The following is a 22,299-nucleotide window of genomic DNA, read 5'->3' as shown; positions in this document are numbered from 1 at the left end:
ACAATAGTGGGGTCCAGTTCATTCCAAAAGAGTTGAATCCATCAAATTGCCCTCAGTCCCATACAATAGAGTAATTTTGGTTGGTTATCAACCAGAAACTGAAAATGAAGGGAGCAGTCACCACTGACATTGGACGTGTGAAGAATTTGTGGAATCAGCTAGCCAAAGTCATGACTGAAGAGGTGTGCGCCGACTGACAAGCGGCATCAACAGAAAAGTGCGGAAATTTCTTCGAAATAACGATGCATGATTCGTTTCAGTTATTCATATAAAATAAAATAATATAACTTTTGTTCCATTCTTAGAAAGATTTTCAATCAAACTAAAATTTAAAAAATACACGCATTTGAAGGTACCTCAGTTCTAAAAGAGCTTATTCTCAAAGTAGATTTGAGATTTGAGCTTTCAGAAACAGGAGTAAAAAAAATGTGATGAATTTGAAATTCACTATTAATTGTATAATCACCTTGACCTAATTCAGATAGGGCCTTGCTGCTTAGCGAAAGAACAGTCATAAAATTCGTATACAAAATATACGAAAAACCATTTCATCAAAGAGATTGTATTTTGATTTTAATTTTTCTACAATTTCATAGAAAATAGAAGAAAGACAACGAATATAAATTAGCAAAAATTGGGCTGTCCTACAAATACCAACTCTGTTTTATACATAGATTACCGATTGTGATTGTCATTCTGGCGGTTGGTTTTCTAGCGAATGGTTTTCAGGCGATTATCGTACAATCAGATCGAGTTCAGGTGAATCTCCGTCTAGATCATCTTGATGCTGTGTGTATGAGACTGGATGATAATATCATAATATCATGATATCTCTGTATTCAATGGCTTTTTGAAATATGAACTCTTGCCCTGAAAATTTATTAAAATCGTCTCAAAAAAAAAAATGGGTGTCCCGGAGTTTCTCGGAGTGCACGAAACATTTGATCCCAAATTCCGGGACAGCAAAAATGGACGGGAAATGGAAACTCTGTTACTGACCCTTGTCCTTCGATTCAGGAAGTATCCCATCGTATTAGTACTTTGGCGATTAAATTCAAATGAGCCGGTGGCCACATATCCCAAGTAACAATTTCCATGGATTGGATTTATTTAATTCTCATAGCGGATTTATAATAGCAATCATCATAGCTAGTTGCCCAGTTTATTGTCGATCTAATTGCTATCAATAAACCTCTCATAAATATGCTGAAATATATTGGGGAGAAATATCAATATATTCAAGGGAGATTAGGGATATTACTGCTACAATTATTATAAATATAATGGTTAAAACTACATTATTTTGAGAGCGCGTGGTGTTCAATCTCACTTTTTTCCTAGTTTTCACTATGAAATTGAACGCGCACATCATTCCGATGGAAGCACATTGTAAAACAATCCGAAAATAACATTATTTAGTCCTCATCATAATGTTCACCAATTTTTTATGTTGTTATTCTTTTTCTGCAAAGCTTTGTTTCCCTTTTTTTCAAAGCAAGATTTCTGACAGCTGCCGCAGCCGAATTCCCTTTTTTGTAGGAGGTTTAAAAAGGATTTCTAAATACTCTTATAACAGGTTTATAGTGGTTATCTAGAGAGGGCCACTTCGTCATATCTTACACTTATAGTGGTCATCAGAAGGTTGTCGTTTAATATTGGGTTATATTGGTAGATCTTATAAATTGATCTTGAAAACCATCCCTAGAGCGGAATTAAACTTGAAATGTTACTTGGGATGGTCGGGGTTCAGATAAACTGCACCAAGCGGCTTTTTGACTGACTTGTGATATTTTGTTCGCAAAAGGAAAACTGAAAGTATTTCACTGTAAGGAACGATGTAAGATGCGATTTGTGAATAAGTGAATCTGTTACACGAAAACTTTGGCGAAAAAATTGGAAATTTTTCATTGGCGCTTGGTGTGATTTGGCTGAACCCCGACCATATAAGCTGAAGACAGTTACATACGGACTCGCACCGTCTTCTTTTCTGACCACACGCAATCTACAATAGCTTGCTGCGATCGAATCTATACCATTTCGTCGAATGACGTTTGGTCGAATGGACAGTTAGTCGAAAATGAATTTTAAGTCCTCTAACATCCTTCGCAATAAACACAATACTCTTTCCCAAGACAATCGTGGAGATGCAGAGGAATAATTGGTCTCTAGTAATAACGAGAGACGGACTACCAAGCCTTCCCTTCCCTATACAAACGTAAGGACTTGGCCGGCGCTATTATTGGTTGAAAACATATGAGCAGGGTTCGTAATGTTCACTCAATCCAAGACTCAATCTCAAAAGCACAGGATGCTCCCTCACGAAAATTTTTGGGGAGAAATCCAGGGGGGAGTAAGCCTGTCATCCACGAACAAATCAAGCCTACCCAAGATGTATTATCCGAGCCACGCCGCTTGGGAAAGGCGAGCCACCCCGCTGGAAAGTGTAACATTGTTCGAATTGGAATCTTGTAAGATATTAGTGGATACTTAATCTACACTACTACTGACTAACGAAAAGTCTGTGGGATTGTTTGTTTACATTTGCTTCATTCTACATGTCGAGGAGGCGCGATGCACCGCATATTACCCCCCTGGAGAAATCGCTTTTTGGGAAAGAAAAACCGCCTGGAGAGTGATAACCATTTTTCGCTCACTTCGATTGCCGCCAATAATTGGTTTGCTCTTTTTCATTCATATTTCTGTCTTTTCATGGCATCATAAATGCAAATGGTAGTAGCTCATGTGGAACAAATAACTTAACGTTTTCATGCAGATATCATGGTGGTGTGGCTAGAGTAAGCGCATCCCCACAGCTGTTATTGTTACTATTCTGGGTTCGAATCCCGGCGCAGCCATACAATTTTATAATTATCCTGCAATAATTCTCGCGAAAAGTTAGTGAGTGGTAAAGGTGATGAAACGAAAAAGGATTTTCATCTAATAGGCAAGATTTTCATTTATTTCCCAAGGCTAATTTTAGAGAAAAGATTGATGGGTGAAAGATGATCCTCAACATAAACAAGGAAAAAAGATTTTCCCTTGGCCCGAAAAACGCTTGCTTTGGTCTCATTGGAACGAAAAATCGAAACCCTGCATATGAGCTTCCGAAACGTGTACATTAAGAATAGATATCTGCACTGCCGTTCTACGCATGATTGTCCCATGCACATAGGAAATCTCAGCAAACATGAGAACAATATGCGTATGATGGCAGTGCATTGCATGGTAATATATTAGTTAAATGGTACACAGAACATGCACTTTATAGAAAATAAATAAACTTCATGCAAAAACTGTTCATATACAAAATATTAGCTACGTGCAAAACGTAATAAACGTAAACGGAGATTTATTTTTAAAATAATCGCTTGTTCGAAGAATAGTTCTTCTTTATGCTCTTTTTCGAAAACGAAAACGAAAGCTACAGAAATTTTATCAAAATTTTCTCAGATCTCACAGTACGGTTCGAAAAACAACATGACCAAACTATGCTGTGATTAAAATGTAGTACGCTATATATATAAAACTAGATTTGTTGAAGACGAAAGAACGGAAAACAAAGAGAAAATTAATTCGTGTTCATAAGCGTATTATGTTTTGTATGTAGTTCGTGTATTCGTTACAATTCTACAGTTAAATATGCTTTAAATTGCTTTTTACATTCAGTTATCTACAATAAATCCTGTTAGTTTAAATTTCGAATAACTAGAGCGGACTTCGTACAACCGTAGTCCATTAGGAACGTTCTACCGGTTGATTTAGATTTGTTTGCAAAACTACGTCTTCGGTCAAGATTTCTACTAAATCAAATTTAAAAAGAATATAATTGAAACTTAAAAATAAAAGCAGAAAGCTAGAAATTCAACCCGTTCTGACATAGAATCATTGTTATTGTAGTTTTAACTTCAATCTACGGCAAAGCATTCAATTTCAAATTTAAGCTTTCAAACATCCTAAAAACTCTCGCACAAATTTTGATCTGGTACTTACCCACCATTGTTGGATTGCAAACGAGGTGAATTTCTTCCGTGATAGAGAGTGGGTTGATGGGGAGCAGAAAGTAGGACCAGGAACGACAGATCGGACCGAAACGAGAAAGACAGAGAGGACGACAGATCGTAACAAAACCATAGGGAAGGTGAAATCAAATAAATGAAAAACAAACGATTGTTTTGCTTTATAAACTTTTCAAATGTTTTTTTTTTGTTTTCATTTGCTGCTCTATATTTTCATTCGTTTATCAGTTTTTCTCATCTTAATCAATAATAATATAATAATAGTTTTTTTCTTCTCATTTTTCTCATTGTTTGCATTGCGGATACAATTTTTGTTTTTATTTTTTCAAACGACTTCATTTTGCAATTTTCGAACTCCACTGGATGACTCGCCGCGGGGAAACATTTCACGCAGCGTCAACCGAAATATTTCAAATTCACCACACCATCCCCCCACTTTTTGTTTTGCGGGGGAGTGGAGAGTGTTGATTTATAAAAATACTTTTTTGTTTGTTTATCGTCTTTATGCACTGGTTTAAATATATTGCTCACTACTGACTGTTTAATATCGCTTTATCTTTTCTGTTTGTTACTTGTCTTTTGTTTGAGTAGTTGGGGTTTTTAAAAGTAATTCATAAAACTTGCTTCAATATATTGCTTTCGTATGTACAATTGCTTTTTTCTTCATATCTCCCAGTTGCTCGGCGTTTGGTTTATAATTGCTACGTTTGTTTCCAGTTCATTTTTCTGGATGAGTATATGCTTCAGTACTGGCTAGAAATGTTCCTCTGGGATTACTTAGCGTACGAATAAGTTAAATAAATAAATAAATAGTAACTGTCAAACGAATCTACGGAGATTGAATAGCTCGAAGAAATTGGGATCCGGCCGCAAAATATGACTTTATAAGTGGTTTTGCCGCTGATCGAACTTCGCTTTGTAATAATTTGCTATGCTTTTTAAAAGTTCGTAAACTATTCACATGGGTCTGAGTGACTAAAATTTCATTTAATAGGATCGAAATAAATAATGGATTCTATCAACTAGATCATTGATTACATACGTCGTCTTGTTATTGTAACTGCTTCCAGTTCAGACTAATTCTAAATTTGGGTTAATTTTTGGTTTCATTCTACTGTATGGGACTGCTTGTCTCAGTTTGATATTTACAGATTTTTTGTTTGGTTTGTAGTTTTGATTTGAACCCTAACGATCCTGAGAATAAGGGGGTTTCCTTAAAACGTAATGAGATCATTTGAAAGCCTCTCGCCTGTCTCTTGGAACTCTTCTCGATTATATTTTGACTAGATTACACTCCATTTTTTACAACTGTATGTAAATTGCTTACCGAAGTTGAATAAGTTGGGAAGGGGTTATCTCCCAGAGTTGAGCCTCCGATAAAGGAGACACTCTGTTCGGGAGATTTCCGATAGTTAACTCTACTGCTGAGAAGGGGTAATAATCAACAAGGGTGGTTTACCGAAATATATAGTTGAGTAAATATGTTTGTGTGTAGGTGATTGCGATTAAAAGTTATCTAGATAAAATACTAATTGCTCGATTATTTGGACTAAAGCTCTCGATTTCCGTTTTCTGGATGGACAACTAATTGTGTATGCCACGTGAGAGTAGAAATCAGAATTGACAATCGCTGTCCGCTTCCGAGAAGCTCGGAAGGCAGACGTCGCTAGGGATTTCCCGTATCCGAAGAAACGAAGTTTAATTTGACTCTACAATGTACAATACGCAAGTGAGGTTTTATCTCAGTGTAGCGGACCTAACCTAACTCCTAAAACGCACACACTCAGCACTCTATTTTTTGGGCGACCGGGAGTTGTCCGATGGACGATGACCCCCGTTCCACCCGTTCAAATCCTATTGCACGTGTTACCCACATCCGTCCACATCAGCACGTTCCAGTCCGATTGTTTTCAGGAGAAAGGAAATTCACAAAAGAAGGTAAACAAACGGAAAATCCTAACCTCTAAACAGCTCTTTCACAGTTTTTTTTTATCTTTTCACGCATCCAATGCCTACTTCGCTGTGGGAGATTCGCACCGGATTCGCCCAGCATCCTTTTTTTGTCGATTTTTTGCAAGTGTTACAAACCTTCGAAGGCCCAGTGGTAAGTGCTTTGACACCTGTCAGTCGGGACCGATGCAAGATAATTCATTACCCTTTTTTTTCGCCGGGCCTGTACTCATCTTCGAGGTAATAAGTTTTCTTCGGTGCCGAGGGTGACCCTTCCGCTCTTTGGCAAATCCCCTTTTGCTGCCGTACCCAGTCCAGATCCCATGGGATTTTGGGACACTAAATGAAGATGATTGATTTGACAAATTAATTTCCCGTTGCAAAGGTTGAGTGACAGCTATTTACAATCTCTCCGTCTATTCTTCGGTTAAAAAGCTTCTCATATAAAATCTAAGGCTATGAGATCTACCATCTCCTGTGTCTAAGTGCTGTATATGTGTGAGTGTGTCTGTGATTAAAAATGGCTTTGTTCAATAACAGCGGCTTTTTTTCTGCTTTACAATGCTTGGTTTTCCCATAATCAATCAACATCTAAAGAAGCGCTTGTCAAAGTTTGCAGCTTGGCGTCTCTCCAGCTCATCAGAACGCACATCGCCAAAAGATGGCGCTGGAAATGCTTGGAGCGGCTTTACTGTTTTCTCAAATTCTGCAATCAAAACTCAACCATCATTCATATGCTTGTTATTGGTTTTCCCTACCGAAAACTACTCCTATTTCAGAACCATTCTTCAGAGACCTATTTACAGAAAGTAAAATCCGACGGGGACAGTTTCTCCTCCGCGGCAAAACTCTCAAAAGTCGAGTAAACAAAAACAATTTGCTTTACTTACATTCTAATTCGTTGTTCGAGAAACGTTGCTTTTCGTTCAGAACTTTCGTTGCATTTATGAACAAGGTTTTGTTGTTTACTTTATAATTGCTTCTGCTCTCACTTGGACGAGAGAAATTCGCTTCGTCTTCGAGGAAAGTTTTCCAAACAAAAATATTCGTCGGCTCAAAAAAAAATTAAATTCGTTGATTTTTTCGTTGCTTGTTTCAAAATGCACTTCTGTTGGACAGATGAGAAGATAATCAACAAAAATCGCTCTACTGTATCTAAAGAACTATTGCTTGTTTCGATTTTAACTCCTTTAATTTTTAGCCCTTTGACATTAAAACGATAATAATCCATCACAAAACACAAATCACTTCTAATGAAGATTCTGTAGAGTTGAATACTCAAAAACCAGCTCTTTCGGAATACTTTACTGATGGTAAAGGATGAATAAAAAAAAATGGCAATACGCTTTCCAGGCCAATATCTTACGAACGGCACAATATCGAGTTAAATAATTTGACAGAAAAACGATCAAATGAGTCTTATTAGGCAGATGCCGTTTTCATCCTACTTTTATTCACGACTGCCTCGAACTAATTTGATCTTTCATCTGTTCGTATAGTTAAAAGAAACCGTTCGCAAAATAGTGAATGAATTTATCAATCGAACTTAATGATACCTTTCCTGTTAAAGACTAGGCGAAGACTAGATTTTCTTTTTCTCAGGTTTAATTCAAAGAAATTTGCATTGCTTACAACTCTAGCGATTATTATCTTTTTTTACTAACTCTAAAACCGCAGCGGCGTCAACTATTTTAACCATTTTGCTCCATATTGACCGCCCGCACTCTTATCGACTAGTGTAGTTGCCCTTTTTCAATTTTAATTAGTTGTAGCCCTCCCTCCTTAACGAGTAATGACCTATGACCTAATGCTGCTCCACATTCATTCTTTCAGTTCTACACCATTCGACACCACTCGTACAGAAAACAGAACGGGATCAATAACTTTTTGACTAACAGAGAAACTTTTCGATTCAAACAGTTCTTATCGTTTACACTTCTTGTCGTTTGTTTTACATGGGAACGGACCAAGGGTTGGGCAAATTTTATTTGCGTCGAGACTTAAAATCCACACTATTTACAATGATTGGACGAATTACTGGTTTTTACTTTGCGTTTGAACTAAACTCTTTGGAGAGGACGAGTGCCTTTTGCAGAATATAAAAGTTGACAGAAAATTCTTACTTAAGATTTTGAAGAAAAAGAGTTGGAGTTTAGATGGCCCTTATTGTCACTAAAAATATCGTTTTTATCGATTGATTGATCAAAGTTGACATTCAATTGATAAAAGTGCTTCTCATGGCAGATCATTTTTGACAGGAATGAATCCCCGTCGGAGTTCAATTCAAATCACTGTCATAGTTCGCTCTGAAATCCAGTCGGAAATCGCTTTGAGTCCATGTCGGAGTTCGCTCTGAATCCCAGTCAAAATTAGGTCAGACCTAATCCAAATTCACTCTGAAGCGTAGATGGAGTTTGATCCGAGCCCCTGTCGGGATTTTAGCTGAATCCCTGTTGGAGTTCGCCATAAATTCCAGTCGGAAATCATTCTGAATTCAAGTCGGGATTTGCTCTTGATTTCACTTTGAATCCCTGTCGGAGTTCGCTCAGAATCCCTGTTGGAGGTCGCTTTGAATCACAGTAAAAAATCATTCAGAATCCCATTCCGTATCGGCTCAGAATTCCATTCCAGATCCTAGAAAGATTTCACTTTAAATCTTTGTCGGAGTTCGCTCTGAATTCCAGTCAAAATTAAATCAGACCTAATCCAGATTCATCCAGATTCGAAGTCTAGATGGAGTTTGATCTGAATCCAAATCGGGATTTGTTTCGAACCCATGTCGGGACTTTAGCTGAGTTCGCTCAGAATCCCTGTTGGAGGTCGCTTTGAATCCCGGTTGGAGGTTGCTTTAAATTACAGTAGGGATTCAATCAGAAACCCATTCCAGATCCGCTCAGAATCCTAGCCGGAATTCACTTTGAATCCCTGTCGAAGCTCGCTCTGAGTCTCTGTCGAAGTTTGCTCTGAATTCCAGTCAAAATTGAGTCAAGCCTCATCCAGATTCACTCTGAAGCCTAGATGGAGTTTGATCTGAATCCATATCGGGATTTGTTCCGAACCCATAGCGGGATTTTAGCTGAATCCCTGTCGGAGTTCGCTTCAAATCCCAGTAGGAGTTCATTTTGAATTCAAGTCGGGATTTGCTCTGAATCCCAATCGGATTTCATCCTTAATCCCTGTAGGAGTTCATTTAGAATCCCTGTCGAAGTTCATTTAGAATCCCTGTTGCAGATCCGCTCAGAATCTTAGACGGTATTAACCCTAAATCCCAGTCGGAGTTCGCTCCAAATCACAGTCAAAATAAGGTAAGGCCTAATCCAGATTTACCAGATATCCAGCCTAGATGGAGCTGGATCTGAATCCAAATATGGATTTGTTCCGAACCCATATCAGGATTTTAGCCAAATCCCTGTCGGAGTTCGCTTTGAATCCCAGTCGGAATTCACTCTGAATTCAAGTCGGGATTTGCTCTGAATCCCAATCTGATTTCACCCTGAATCCCTGTCGGAGTTCGCTTAGAAATCCTGTAAGAGGTCGCTTTGAATCACAGTAAGAAATCAGTCAGAATCCCATTACGGATCCGTTAAGAATCCCATTTTGGATCCGTTCAGAATCCTAGACGGAATTCACTTTGAATCCCTGTCAGAGCGCACTCTGAATCCCAGTTGGAGGTCGCTTTGAATTTCAGTAGGAATTGAATCAGAATCCCATCAGCTCAGAATCATAGACGGAATTCACCCTGAATCCCGGTCAGAGTTCGCTCTGAATCCCAGTCAAATATAGGCCAGATTCAGTCTGAAGCCTAAATGGAGTTTGATCTGAATCCGAATCGGGATTTGTTCCGAACCCATGACGGGATTTTAGCTGAATCCCTGTCGGAGTTCGCTTAGAAACCCTTTAAGAGACCGTTTTGAATCACAGTAAGAAATCAGTCAGAAACCCATTTTGGATCCACTCAGAATCCCATTCCAGATCCGCTCAGAATCCTAGACAGAATTCACTCTGAATCCCTGTTGGAGGTCGCTTTGATCACAGTAAGAAATCATCCGCTCAGAATCCGAGATGCAATTCACCCTTAAACCCTGTCGTGTTGAAGTTCTTTTTGAATCCCAGTCGGAATTTACTCAAATTCCCAATTCGGATTCTGTTTTAATCCCTGTCGGTATTCACTCTGAATCCCATCGCTTTCAGAGTTCACTCTGAATTCCAGTTGTAGTTCGCTCCAAATCCAAGTTTGACTTCGCTAAGAATCTCAATCCAGATTCGCTCTGAATCTTTCTGAATATCTGTCGAAGATCGGTCTGATGGAATTCGCTCTGAAACCCAGTCAGAATTCGCTCAGAATCCCAGTCGTGATTCAATCTGAACTCTAGTCGGGATGTGCTCTGAATTCCAATTGGAAATCGCTCTGAATTCCTGACGGAGTTTGCGCAGAATCTCGATTGAAGGTCGCTCAGAACCCAGTCAAAGTTCAATCAAAATCCCATTCCGGATCCGTTCAGAATCCTAGTCAAAATTCACTGTGAATCAATGTCGGAGTTCAATCTGAGACCCAGTCGGAATTCACTCAGAATTCCATTCCGAATCCCGGACGAGATTCACTCTTAATCCCTATAGGAGTTCGTTCGGAATCTCAGTCGGAGTTCGAAGTTAACCCCAGTCGGAATTCAGTGAGAATCCCAATACAGATCCGTTCAAAATTCCTGCCGATGTTTACTCTGAATTATTGTCGGAGTTCGCTTTCAAATCCTGTCAGAGATCGCTCTGAATCCAAGATGAAATTCACTCATAATCCCATTTTGCATGCGATTCACTCTGAATCCCAGTCGGAGTTAGAGCTGAATCCTATTCGAAATTCGCTGTTATTCACAGTCGCAATTCCACTGAGAATCTCTATTCGAATCCGTTCAAAATCCCTGTTGGTATTCAATTTGAACCCTTGTCGGAGGTCGCTCTGAATCCAGAATGAAATTCACTAAGAATCCTATTTTGGATACGCTCAGAATCTCAGTCGGTACTCACTCTGATTCCCTGTTGGAGTTCGCGCTGAATCCCAGTAGGAATTCGCTCTAAACTTCAGTCGGGATTTGATGTTAATCCCAGTCGGAATTCAATGAGAATCCAAATCTCTGAAACCAAGATTAAATTTATTCAGAATTTCATTTTTGATACCCTCGGAATCCCTGTCGCAGTTTGCTCCAGATTCGCTCTGAGTCCCAGTTAGGATTCTTTCCGAATATTTGTCGGAGCTCACTTTGAATCCCACATAGAATTCGCTCCGAATCCCATAAGGAAATCGCTCTGAATCCCAAACAGAACTGGCTGAAATTGCTCTGAATCCCAGTCAGAACCCGCTCCAAACCCCAGTCGTAATTTAATCATAATCCTAGTCGAAGTTTACTCAGAATTCGCTTTGAATTTCTATCGGAATTCGCTCAGAATTCCAATCTGGATTCGATTTGAATCCCAGTCGGAACTCACTCTGATATCCAGTCGGAATTCACTTTGAAATCCAGTCAATTGCGAATCCTAGTCAGAAGTCTCTAAGAATCCCAGTCGAAATTCGCTCAGAATCCCAGATGGGATTCAGTCTGAATCCCTGTCAGAGCTCGCTCCAAATCCCAGTTTGAATTTGCTCCGAATCTCAATCTAGATTCGCTCTGAATCCCAATATTCTGGATTCTCTGAATATCTGTCGGAGTTCGCCCTGAATCCCAGTAGAAGTTCACTCTGAATCCCAATCCGGATTCGTTCAAAATCCCTGTCGGTGTTCATATGGAATCATTGTCGGAGTTCTCTCTAAATCCCTGTCGGAGTGCGCTCTCAAGCTAATTTGAAGTTCAATCGGAATCTCAATCTGGATACGCTCCGACATCCAGCCTGAATTGACTCTGAATTTGGAATTCTTTCTGAATAACTGTCGGAGTTTGCTCTGAAACCCGGATAGCATTAGATCTGAACCCCAGTTTAGATTCTTGTTGAATATCTGACGGAGTTCGTTTCGAATCCCAGTCAGGATATACTTTGAATCCCTGTCGGAGTTCACTTTGAATACCAGATGGAATTCGCCCTGAACCCCAGTTGAAGTTCACTCTGAATCTCGTTCAAAATTCCTGTCGGTGTTCACTCGGAATCATTGTCTGAGTTCTCTCTGAATCCCAGTTGAAGTGCACTCTTAAGCTAATTTGAAGTTCACTCGGAATCTCAATCCGGATACGCTCCAAAATCCAGCCGGGATTGACTTTGAATTTGGGATTCTTTCTGAATAACTGTCGGAGCTTGCTCTGAAACCCGGAAAGCATTTGCTCTGAATCCCAGTTTGGATTCTTTTTGAATATCTGTTGGAGTTCTCTCTGAATCTCTGTCGGTGTTCGCTTTGAATCCCAGTCAGGATACATTTTGAATCCCTGTCGGAGTTCGCCTTGAATACCAGATGGAATTCGGCCTGAATCCAAGTTGAAGTTCACTCTGAATCCCAATCCAGATCCGTTAAAAATCCCTGTCGGTGTTCACTTGGAATCATTGTTTCTTTTTGAATATCTGTCGGAGTTCTCTCTGAATCCCTGTCGGAGTACGCTCTTAAGCTAATTTGAAGTTCACTCGGAATCTCAATCCGGGTACGCTCCGAAATCCAGCCGGGATTGACTCTGAATTTGGGATTCTTTCTGAATAACTGTCGGAGTTTGCTCTGAAACCCGGATAGTATTCGCTCTGAATCCCAGTTTGGATTCTTGTTGAATATCTGGCGGAGTTCTCTCTGAATCTCTGTCGGAGTTCGCTTCGAATCCCAGTCAGGATACACTTTGAATCCCTGTCGGAGTTCGCTCTGAATACCAGATGGAATTCGCCCTGAATCCCAGTTGAAGTTCACTCTGAATCCCAATCCGGATCCGTTCAAAATCACTGTCGGTGTTCACATGGAATCATTGTCGGAGTACTCTCTGAATCTCTGTCGGAGTGCGCTCTTAAGCTTATTTGAGGTTCACTCGGAATCTCAATCCGGGTACGCTCCGAAATCCAGCCGGGGTTCACTCTGAATCCCTGTCGGAATTCGCTTTAAATCCCTGTCGGAGTTCACGCTGAATCCCAGTCGGAATTCGCTATGACTCGCAGAGAAATTTGCTTTTAATTCCACTCGGAATTCACTCTGAATCACTGCCGTGGTTCACTTCAAATCCAAGTTTGAATTCACTCAGATTCTCAATCCAGATTTGCTTTGAATCCCTGTCGGGATTCTTTCTGAGTTCGCTCTGAATCCCAGACAGAAGTTACTCGGCATCCCAGTGGGAATTCGCTCAGAATAACAGTCGGTATTCACTCTGAATACCTGTTGGAGTTCGCTCAGAATTTCATATGAGATTTGCTCTGGATTCGGTCTGAATCTCAGCCGGAATTCGTTCTTAATCCCAGTCGTAGTTCACTCCGTATCCCAGTTTGATTCGCTCAGAATCTCAATCAAGATTCGCTCAGAGTCCCAGTTGGGATTCGTTCTGATTATCTGTCGGAGTTCTTTCTGAAACCCAATCTAGATTTGCTCAGTCACGTAAAACTTTTAAATGCTTCAGCAATCTTTTGAAAAAGTCATGCATTGTAAACAAATTGACATGCAAGTGACGAGTTCCATCGCTTGTTGTCGCACATGGCATGAGTTACCATCGATTGATCGCATGATAGCAACTCACATGGATTTGAACCGATTTTCAGGCGAAACATGTTGATTTATCACATAATCCTGCGAATTAGCAAATGCATTTTTCATCAGCAGGCAAGAGAAAAGGCAAGCACTTCCTTTCTCCATCCGTCTGTCGTTAAATGAGTTACCATTCGACGCACTGGTAGCCAACTGGGAGCACTGATCGTGACAACGATAACGAGCCCTAACTAGCGTGGAAGGTACTAAGTAGCCAGTAGTGTGCCGGTGGCAGAATAAAAAAAAACAAACCGAACTTGTCCAGCCGAGGGACAGCAACAGCAGCAGGGAGTGTACCCAACACGAACGATGAATAAATAATTGAATAAAATCTAATAAATAGTTCCTGGGACGGGGGCGCACGTTCCATGTAGAGCTCGCCACTTAGAGCTGGGAGTCAGGTCGCGCCGGAGACGATGTTGCACACGAATAAGGAGGATTGGGCGCCGGAAGCGACAACGGTGATGATGATGATGACGATGATTACGAGAACGAGGGAAGCGACGCTAAAGACGACCACGCCGAGGTAAACCAGAAGAAGGATCGAAAGTGAATGATTAATGGGAAAATTGCTTGTGGAGAATTTTTTCTGTGTTTTTGCACAAGTTGTTCTGGAAGGTGGTAAGCCGATCCAATCGCAAAAACGATTAATGTTGCGTGGCGATGACGGAATATCGATTCTAAACAATATTCGTTCACTTTCAATATTAAACCTTTTTTTAGATTGGCACAAAGGTCATCTTTGCGATCAGCAATCAATTGTCACACTGCACCAGCAGTCCCTGTGGTCACGCGTTCATCGCCAACCAAATTGGAGACCTGCCACGTGGTACCCAACTTCTTTCGCACCTTCATCTCCTTCCATTGTCACTTCGACAACCCCAACATTCGTCTCCGCGCCGATTACACTCTGACTGACTTATCAGTTCCATCCCTCACCCCCCATCACCTAAATTGCCTGCACACCTCTTCGGGTTCACCATTTATTTCTCCCCCCTCCCATTCCCGCAGATGTGTCACCCTTGCCTTGCCATGTTTTCTGTCGGAGTTTCCGATCTATCTCCCGGAGAACGTTGACGAATGGGGGACCGGTGGGGGGGGCTACTCCGATAACGGAACCTAACAAGCCTACCTTCATCAGTTGACACTGCTGGCCCCTCGGTTCGCTGCTGATAACCTCAAAATTCTTGTGATTTTTTCTTACTTCCCGTCTTGCTGCGGTTGGTTTCGCTTTTTGTGCTTTTCATTTTCGGGAACGGCAGTATAGCGCGGCGATAAGAAAGCTGAGTTGTGTTTCCGTTGCTTGGCTCCTCCGGCGGCGCCACGTCAACTCAAACGGGCTGGCGAATTCCTCGGGGAACGGGTGTCAAACGAGCGAGCGATACCTTTGCCTTCACTTACAATTTTGAAATGCTGTAATTAACTTGTTTCAATTCTGTTTAAACATAACCTCACTTTTTTTTTGTTTCACTAACTGTTTTCCTACACTTGCATTCGATGCTCTTAGCTTTGGTTGCATAATAAGTACATGTGATTTAAAGGTTGAAAGCAGTTTCTACAGGGTTTGTGTTAAAAGGTCAACGCATAATTGAAAACGGTAGTACCACTAGGTTAATTGAATCGATTAATTGCTCTTGGGATTGCTTTTACTGCGGGATAATGCTTCTATTTCCTATTTGGATTTCATCCGTAAATACTTGTTCGTTTGACGTTTCTTTTCGTTAAATCTTGTTCTTCATGATGTCAAAGTGTGTTTCTGTTTGTTTGTTTGTTCGTGTATACAAGTGTTGTTTGTTGCACTAAAAACTATGGGATTATAATCGAAACAGAAAAAAAAAGTTGTAAAAGTTGCTTGTTTTAAAAATGGAAACGCTACTTACAAACTGCTTCCGCACACTCCTGTTCAAAAATCAAACCCTCTTCGAAAAAAACTATTTCTACACTTCGCAAAGCGATTGCACTAACTGCTAGAAAGTGGCGGCTGCTGTCGGTGTCGGGCCACCCGTCCGACCTAGTTCAAAATGATGCGGTAGGCCTTGGTGGCGGCCAGGGTGGCCGCATCCACTATCGGTTACCCGCTGAAGTTGACGTTTATGTGGACAGCCGTCGCCGTCGGATGGCTGCCCGTCGTCAGGATGGCCGTGGTTCCGTTGACGGCGCCGAGGACAGCGGCCGCTGCAGCCGTCGGGTTCGTTGTTAGGATGGTGGCGGTCCGGGCCGGAGCCGAACCACTATTGCTTAGGCTATTGCTACTCGCCAGCAAACTGCCGGCCACGTTCTTCATCACAAGTATATTGCTGGTGGCGACTCCGCTGCTGGCCGCTGCTGCCGCCGCCAGGGTGGCAAAGTTTTGATTTAAAGCTTCATCGTTGTTGTTCTCCTTCTTGACCTGCACATGCGCCGCGAGTTTGTCCACCAGGGACACTCCGCCCATCAGTTTGTGGCTGTTGTTGTTGTCGATGTTGTCCAGATTGTTGTTCGAGCAGAGCACCGGGGGTGGGCCCAAGCTGGGATCTTCCTTGAAGCAGGCCGACTCCAAGTGCTTGTTGAGGTACGACTTCAGCGCGAACGTCTTGAGACACCGTTGGCACTGGTAGTTCTTGTCGATGGAGTGTGTCTGCATGTGCGCCCTCGTTGGATCGATCGGCGAAGGCCTTTCCGCAGTGTGCGCAGCCGTACGGTTTCTCGCCAGTGTGTGACCTCAGGTGGCCTTGGAGCAACCAAGGTCTCGAGAAGAGTTTGCCACAGACTCCGCAGCTGTGGGATAGTTTGTGCGTTAGGACGTGCATCGCCAGGGCCGGCATGGAAACGTACGCCTTGCCGCAGGTCATGCACTTCTTCGCCGATTGCGAGTCAAGACTTCGGTGCGTTTGCTTGTGCCGTGAGAGATTACTCGAGGTAGCGTACTGCTTTCCACACTCGGTGCAGGTGTATTTGGCCTTAGTTTCCAGCACTATTTTGGGGTCACTGATCTTCTTCTTCGATCGGCCGTCACTCACGAAGAATGCTTCGTACGTGTAGGCAACGGTTTTGCAGGGTTTTTCATCGTCGAGGGTGTTTGTGCTGTTTTTGTTTTCGTTTTGTTCCGGCGACCCCAGCGAGCTGGGTACGGTCTGAAGTCGTTCCTCTTGGTGGATCAACTGCTGCGCGTGATGCTGCAAGAGTTGATGCGGCGCTGGAGGTGGAAGAAATGCGGTGGACGCGCTGAGGTCCAGAATGGCATGTGCCGCGTGCAGGTCCTCTTCGGCCGGGATCCGGATCTCGTAGTTTCGGGGCCTGTCGTCCAGTGAGTACGGCCGGTAGATGTCTTTTTTCTTGGGGGGTAGAGACAGCGCCGTTCCGGAGCTGCTGAAGAGATGCTTCTTCACCGACGAGGCGCTGATGTGAGTGGGACTTCGGTGTGGATCTTCTGGCGACCGAGGCGGAGACGTCGGCGTGGGCGGCAGGATGTAATGCGTCGTTTGCTGCTGCGGATAGCCTCCGTCGTGTTCCAGCTTGGGAAGGTAGGCGGTGAAATGGTGCGAGATGTCCTGGGAGTAACCTGAAACGGGACGGAGAGACAAAGGGAAAACATCTGTTGAAAGAGGTCATCGTTTGGTGGGGGGCAGACGGCGATGATGTTTTATTGTTCGCATCGGACGAGTTTGGAACAGAACGGCAAATGGGTTTTCGTCGGTATAAATAGTATACGAAAGTGGGTAACAAGATACGTTTGCTTTCTTGGCGAACGGAAGAAGTTGGATAGGAAATGGGAGTGTGAGTTTTTTTTTCTTCTTTTTCGCACAAGCTGTTAACCTCCATAATATTTCGAGCGAGAATACAAAGGCGGCAACAAAATAACCATTACTATTCTGACACAGCTGTGAGGTGTAGTTTTGCCGCCGTTGTTGTTGTTGCCGGGTGGATAAATGTAAATATAAATTACCTTGGAAGGGCAATGGTAATCGGCGAATGGCGGAACCGAGGCAATGATAACGTGAAATGGTTCGCGCCTGACTTGCAAATACGGCTGAAAAACATAACATCATCGCTGGCGAATAGTGCTAGGGGAAAACTACAAGGCAAGCATCAATCATCTGAATTATCATTGGGGCTCCATTGTAATGGTCGATAATTTGATTTCAATGTTGATTTCTTAATTAAGTCGAACACAACGGTGATCGATTTTTAATTCTAGAGTTCTAGGCAGTGGAACTTTTTGATTTGTAGTTTTGATTTTTTTGTTGTTTTTAAATCATATATGAATAACGTGGGACGTTCGGAAGATTTTGTACCCGAGCAGTACAAGTCAGGCAAATCTGGTTGCAGCAACTTATTTTTGTAAGTCAACAAATTGCGAGTAAATCTGGTCACAGTAAGTTGCAGTAAACTGTATGGAGGAACATGTGTGCTGCTAGGGTGGGAGGATTGTTTTTTTTTTCGGTTTTATTGGTTTGCTTCTGTGAGTCATAGTTTCGCAATGTGAGACATCCAATGTTATCACTATAAGATATCCAAACATTCGTCAATCTCATCTAACGTTTTCAAATCACGTTGAGAAGTCCTGTGCAGTATTGGAGGCTTTGATGAGATCCAGTGTTGGCAATAGTCTTTATGTTTTTACTATTGTTGTAATTTTTTGTCATTTATGTGAAATTATGTGAAAATTTAGTCACATAAATACGAATTCAATATTTTGATGAGGAACTTCACAATGTAACTAGAAAGTATGTCTAGAACGTTCTCGTTACTTTTTAGCAGTGAAATATCCGTTCGAATGCTTTGAATTCAATAAAACAAACATAATAGGACTCTTCCCGAGCAACACACATGTTGTAAATCAGTTGATGATACTCATATATGACCAAATTTGGTCATATATGAGTTATTGCAACCAAATCAACGTGAATTGTGCTGCTAGGGTTATATTTTGTTGGCTTACAAAAATAAGTTTTTTATTGATTAATTACACCACTGTATATGTGAAGGACGAATTTATAAAATTGAAAGTATGTCCCTTGCTTTAGTAGGTTGACGGTCAAAAGATACTTGCGAATAAATGCTGAAAGCGATTTCTCTGTATATTAAGAACGCCCTTCTTAGTATTGACAAGTTGTTGCCCGATTCAGTTGAATGATCGCCAAGAGACGCCCGTGATTAAATTTATAAAGTTCTTACTCTTTGTGTGACAGAAGTCCCTTTCATTATTGAAATAGAGTATCGAACTTTAAATGCTGAACGTGACTTCTCTATATGTGGAGGATCGATTTCTGAATGTATAGAAAGAGTCCATTTGTATGTTGGTCGCCAAGTGACGCTTGTGATTAATTGTAGGAAGTGACCACCATGTGCAAGTAGGACGAACTCTTTGGAATTAAAAATGGGTCCTTTGCTTTTAAGTTGTTTGATGTGTAAACATCATGCGTCTCTTCTCTGATACAGGGCTTAAAAATAATGTCCCGAGCAGTGGGACATCTGAAAGGTGTAAAAATCGAATGAAACACCAAGAAAGGAACATTTTTTTCGTATTGTCTGATTTTTTATTTCAGTCTAGCTGAGTTTAAAATGAATTACTGACCATTTTGAGAAATTTTTTAAACCAGAATGTTGGTATTTCTACGACATATTAAGATTGCCAGTTCATGGAATTTCATATGAATTATTTTTGGCAGATATCTTACACAGGTTTGTATTACATTGCTGATAATTATTTGAAATGTGCGAAAGTATTTCATAAGCGAACGGAAGTAACTACTTACCTTAAGGAAATTGGTCGACATGTGACTGAAATAACCAAAAATCCCCACAAGTGACTTACAATTGACCAGCAGTGACTCATAAGTGAACGAAAGTGACTCTTTACTTTCCAGAAATTGGCCAAAATGTGACTGAAAGCGACTAATAGGTGACCGGAAGTGAATCATAAATGACCGGAAGTGACTCATAGATGATCGATCACTTTTGAGCAATTTACGGTCAATAATGAGTTAGTTCTGGTCACTTATAAGTTACTTTTGGTCAGTTACTGGGAGTTACTCATATGTGCTGATGCTGAAAATTGAATGGAAGAGGCTTGTAAGTGACCAGAAGGGACTCAAAAGTGACCAGAAGGGACTCAAAAGTGACCGGAAGTGCCTCATAAGTGACCAAAAGTGATTTATATGTGATTAAAAGTGATTCATAAGTGCTCTAAAGTGACTTAAACGTGACCGGAAGTGACTAATATTGGCTAATCCAAATATTGGCCGAAATGTGACCGAAATGAGCAAAAATCCCTGAAAGTAGTTCATAAGATACGAAAATGACTAATAAGTGACCGGAAGTTACTTGTAAGGGACTAGAATTTACTCATAAGTTATCAGAAATAACTCATAAGGGACCGGAAGTGATTCTTAAGTGACCGGAAGTGACTCATAAGTGACCGAAAATGATTAATAAGTTTGCGGAACTGACCCATTATTGACCATAGAATACCGATAATTAACCAAACGTAACTCATAATTGACCGGAAGTGTTTCATAAGTGACCAGCAATTACTCAAAAGTGATTGGAAGTGACTCAAAAGTGAACAAAAGTAACCCGTAAGCGACCGGAAGTGACTCATTAATGACCAAAAGTGGCTCATAAGTGACCGAAAGTGACTCATAAGTGACCGGAAGCTGAAAATTGACCGAAAGAGGCTTATAAGGGCCGAGAAGGGACTCATATGTGATCTAAACAAACTCAAAAGTGACCGGAAGTGACTCAAAGGTGACCGGAAGTGACTCATAAATGACAAAAAGTGACTCAGAAATGACCGGAAGTGAACCATAAGTGACCGGAAGTGACTCATAAGCGGCCGGAAGTGTCACAAAGGTGACCGAAAAGGACTCATAAGTGACCAAAATTATCTCAGAAGTGACCGGAAATGACTCATAAGTGACCTAAAGCGACTTAAGTAAATGAAAGTTACTCATAAATGACCGAATCTTCGAAATTTTTTGACAAGTGACCGAAAGTGACTTTCCATAAATTGGCCAAAATGTTACCAAAATAAACACGAATCGCGGAAAGTGATTCATAAGTAACGAAAATGACTCATAAATGACCGGAAGTAACTCATAAATGATCAGAATTTATTTATTTATTTATTTTATTTAATTTCATCTGACGAAAAATGTCTTAATGAAATAGGGATGGGGGAAAGCTTCTTTGAGATAACGATAACGACTGAAAGAGGCATAAAAACCCCATATCTTTTAACAAACATTACAAAAACTGGTTCGACATATTCACAACAGATTAAAACCACAAATACAATATAAAAATTATAATGGTCTTAGCGTTAAAACAAAATAAACACATCTTCAGATTCATCGTCCAGTACTCCATCAGGTGTCGTATCCATGTGGTAGACCGAGAAAAAAAAAATGCCAAAAAAATACCAACTCTTTCAGAAAATTTAAATTGGGCGACATCCCACCTGATTCCGTTGGGTAACATACGCACCAGCCGTAGTCGGAAGGCGTTGGGCGTTGAGTTGAAGTCGAAAGCACTACCCGGGCAGAAGCCATGAACAGAATATCTAAACATGATATGGTTTTGATTGATATAAGAGATAAAGAACTGGCAACAATATCAAAATTTACACCAAAATATCATTTGAACATCAAGATATGCTATGGATAAGAACAAACTAATGACACATGATATTGATTACTTCTTACAAATTGCAAAACTTGATCTCCTCATGATATTTTAGTGCAAAATATTGATATTGTCGTCTGATCTTTTATCTCTTATATCAATCATGTAAATATCTCATTTTGCTATCTTATCAGCATTTGATATTAATGAGCTATTTTCATCTACTCGGGTATAGTTCTCATTGAAGCGTGTACCGAACAGGATCGTGCAGTCCGTAATTAGCAACACGTGGTGGAAGGTAAAGGATGTTTCTGGTTCGTAGTGGTCGTTCTGGTGCATACATTTGAAGAGCAGCAAGCATTTCAGGAGAATCGATTTCACCTACAAGAATTTTCGCGACAAAAACAGCTTGAGCTATCGATCTTCTACGCTCCAGAGTGTCTAATCCCAGTAGCTGACATCGGTGTTCATAGGGCGGTAGGTTAACAGCGTCGTTCCAAGGAAGATGACGCAGGGCGTAGCGAACAAATTTCTTGCTTAACTTTTCAAAAGGATCTAAGTAACATTTTTTTCATGAATTAATTTGAATAGCGCAATCAACAGAACAACATGAAAGCTTTTGATTGCAATACTCAAATTAATTCATGAAAAAAATGTTACTTAGGTCCTTTTGAAAAGTTAAGCGAGATTTCTTTTTTACGGTTTCCAGTCTAGTAATCCAAACTCTCTGATACGGGCTCCAAATAACTGATCCAAATTCGACAATCGATCGAACTAGTGAGCAATACAGTGCTTTCAGGCAAAAAGGGTCCCGAATCTCTTCAGGGATCTTAAAGTTTAATCTCAATTGTTTATTAGCTTTAGTGACAACATCCGAATAATGTTGTTACTAAAGCTAATAAACTTATTGATGGCCAATTCAACCATATCCAGGCTTACAACGAAGTTGTTGAAATTGACTACATCGTTGGGTGTATCAATGAGTGCCGCCTCCATTTGAAAAGTTGAGGCACTAGTGTCGTTAAAAACTTGCTTGAA

General features: G+C 40.9%; 1 protein-coding gene across 1 annotated transcript in view; it reads right to left on the bottom strand.

Annotated features, from left to right (window-relative positions):
* Window positions 1-13,132: 13,132 nt before the first annotated feature.
* LOC134214937 (PR domain zinc finger protein 1-like) overlaps window positions 13,133-22,299 on the bottom strand; it is a 148,064-nt gene continuing 138,897 nt past the window's right edge. The window contains 2 exon segments of the mRNA XM_062694212.1: window positions 13,133-16,289; window positions 16,291-17,197. Of these exon segments, the coding sequence (XP_062550196.1) occupies window positions 15,728-16,289; window positions 16,291-17,197 (1,469 nt within the window). The 3' untranslated portion in view covers window positions 13,133-15,727.

This window comes from Armigeres subalbatus, chromosome 2, assembly GCF_024139115.2.
Source record: "Armigeres subalbatus isolate Guangzhou_Male chromosome 2, GZ_Asu_2, whole genome shotgun sequence".
In the NCBI taxonomy this organism is placed as follows: Eukaryota; Metazoa; Arthropoda; class Insecta; order Diptera; family Culicidae; genus Armigeres; species Armigeres subalbatus.
The sequence above is the reverse complement of the archived record's forward strand: the minus strand, read 5'-3'. Positions and strand labels throughout refer to the sequence as shown.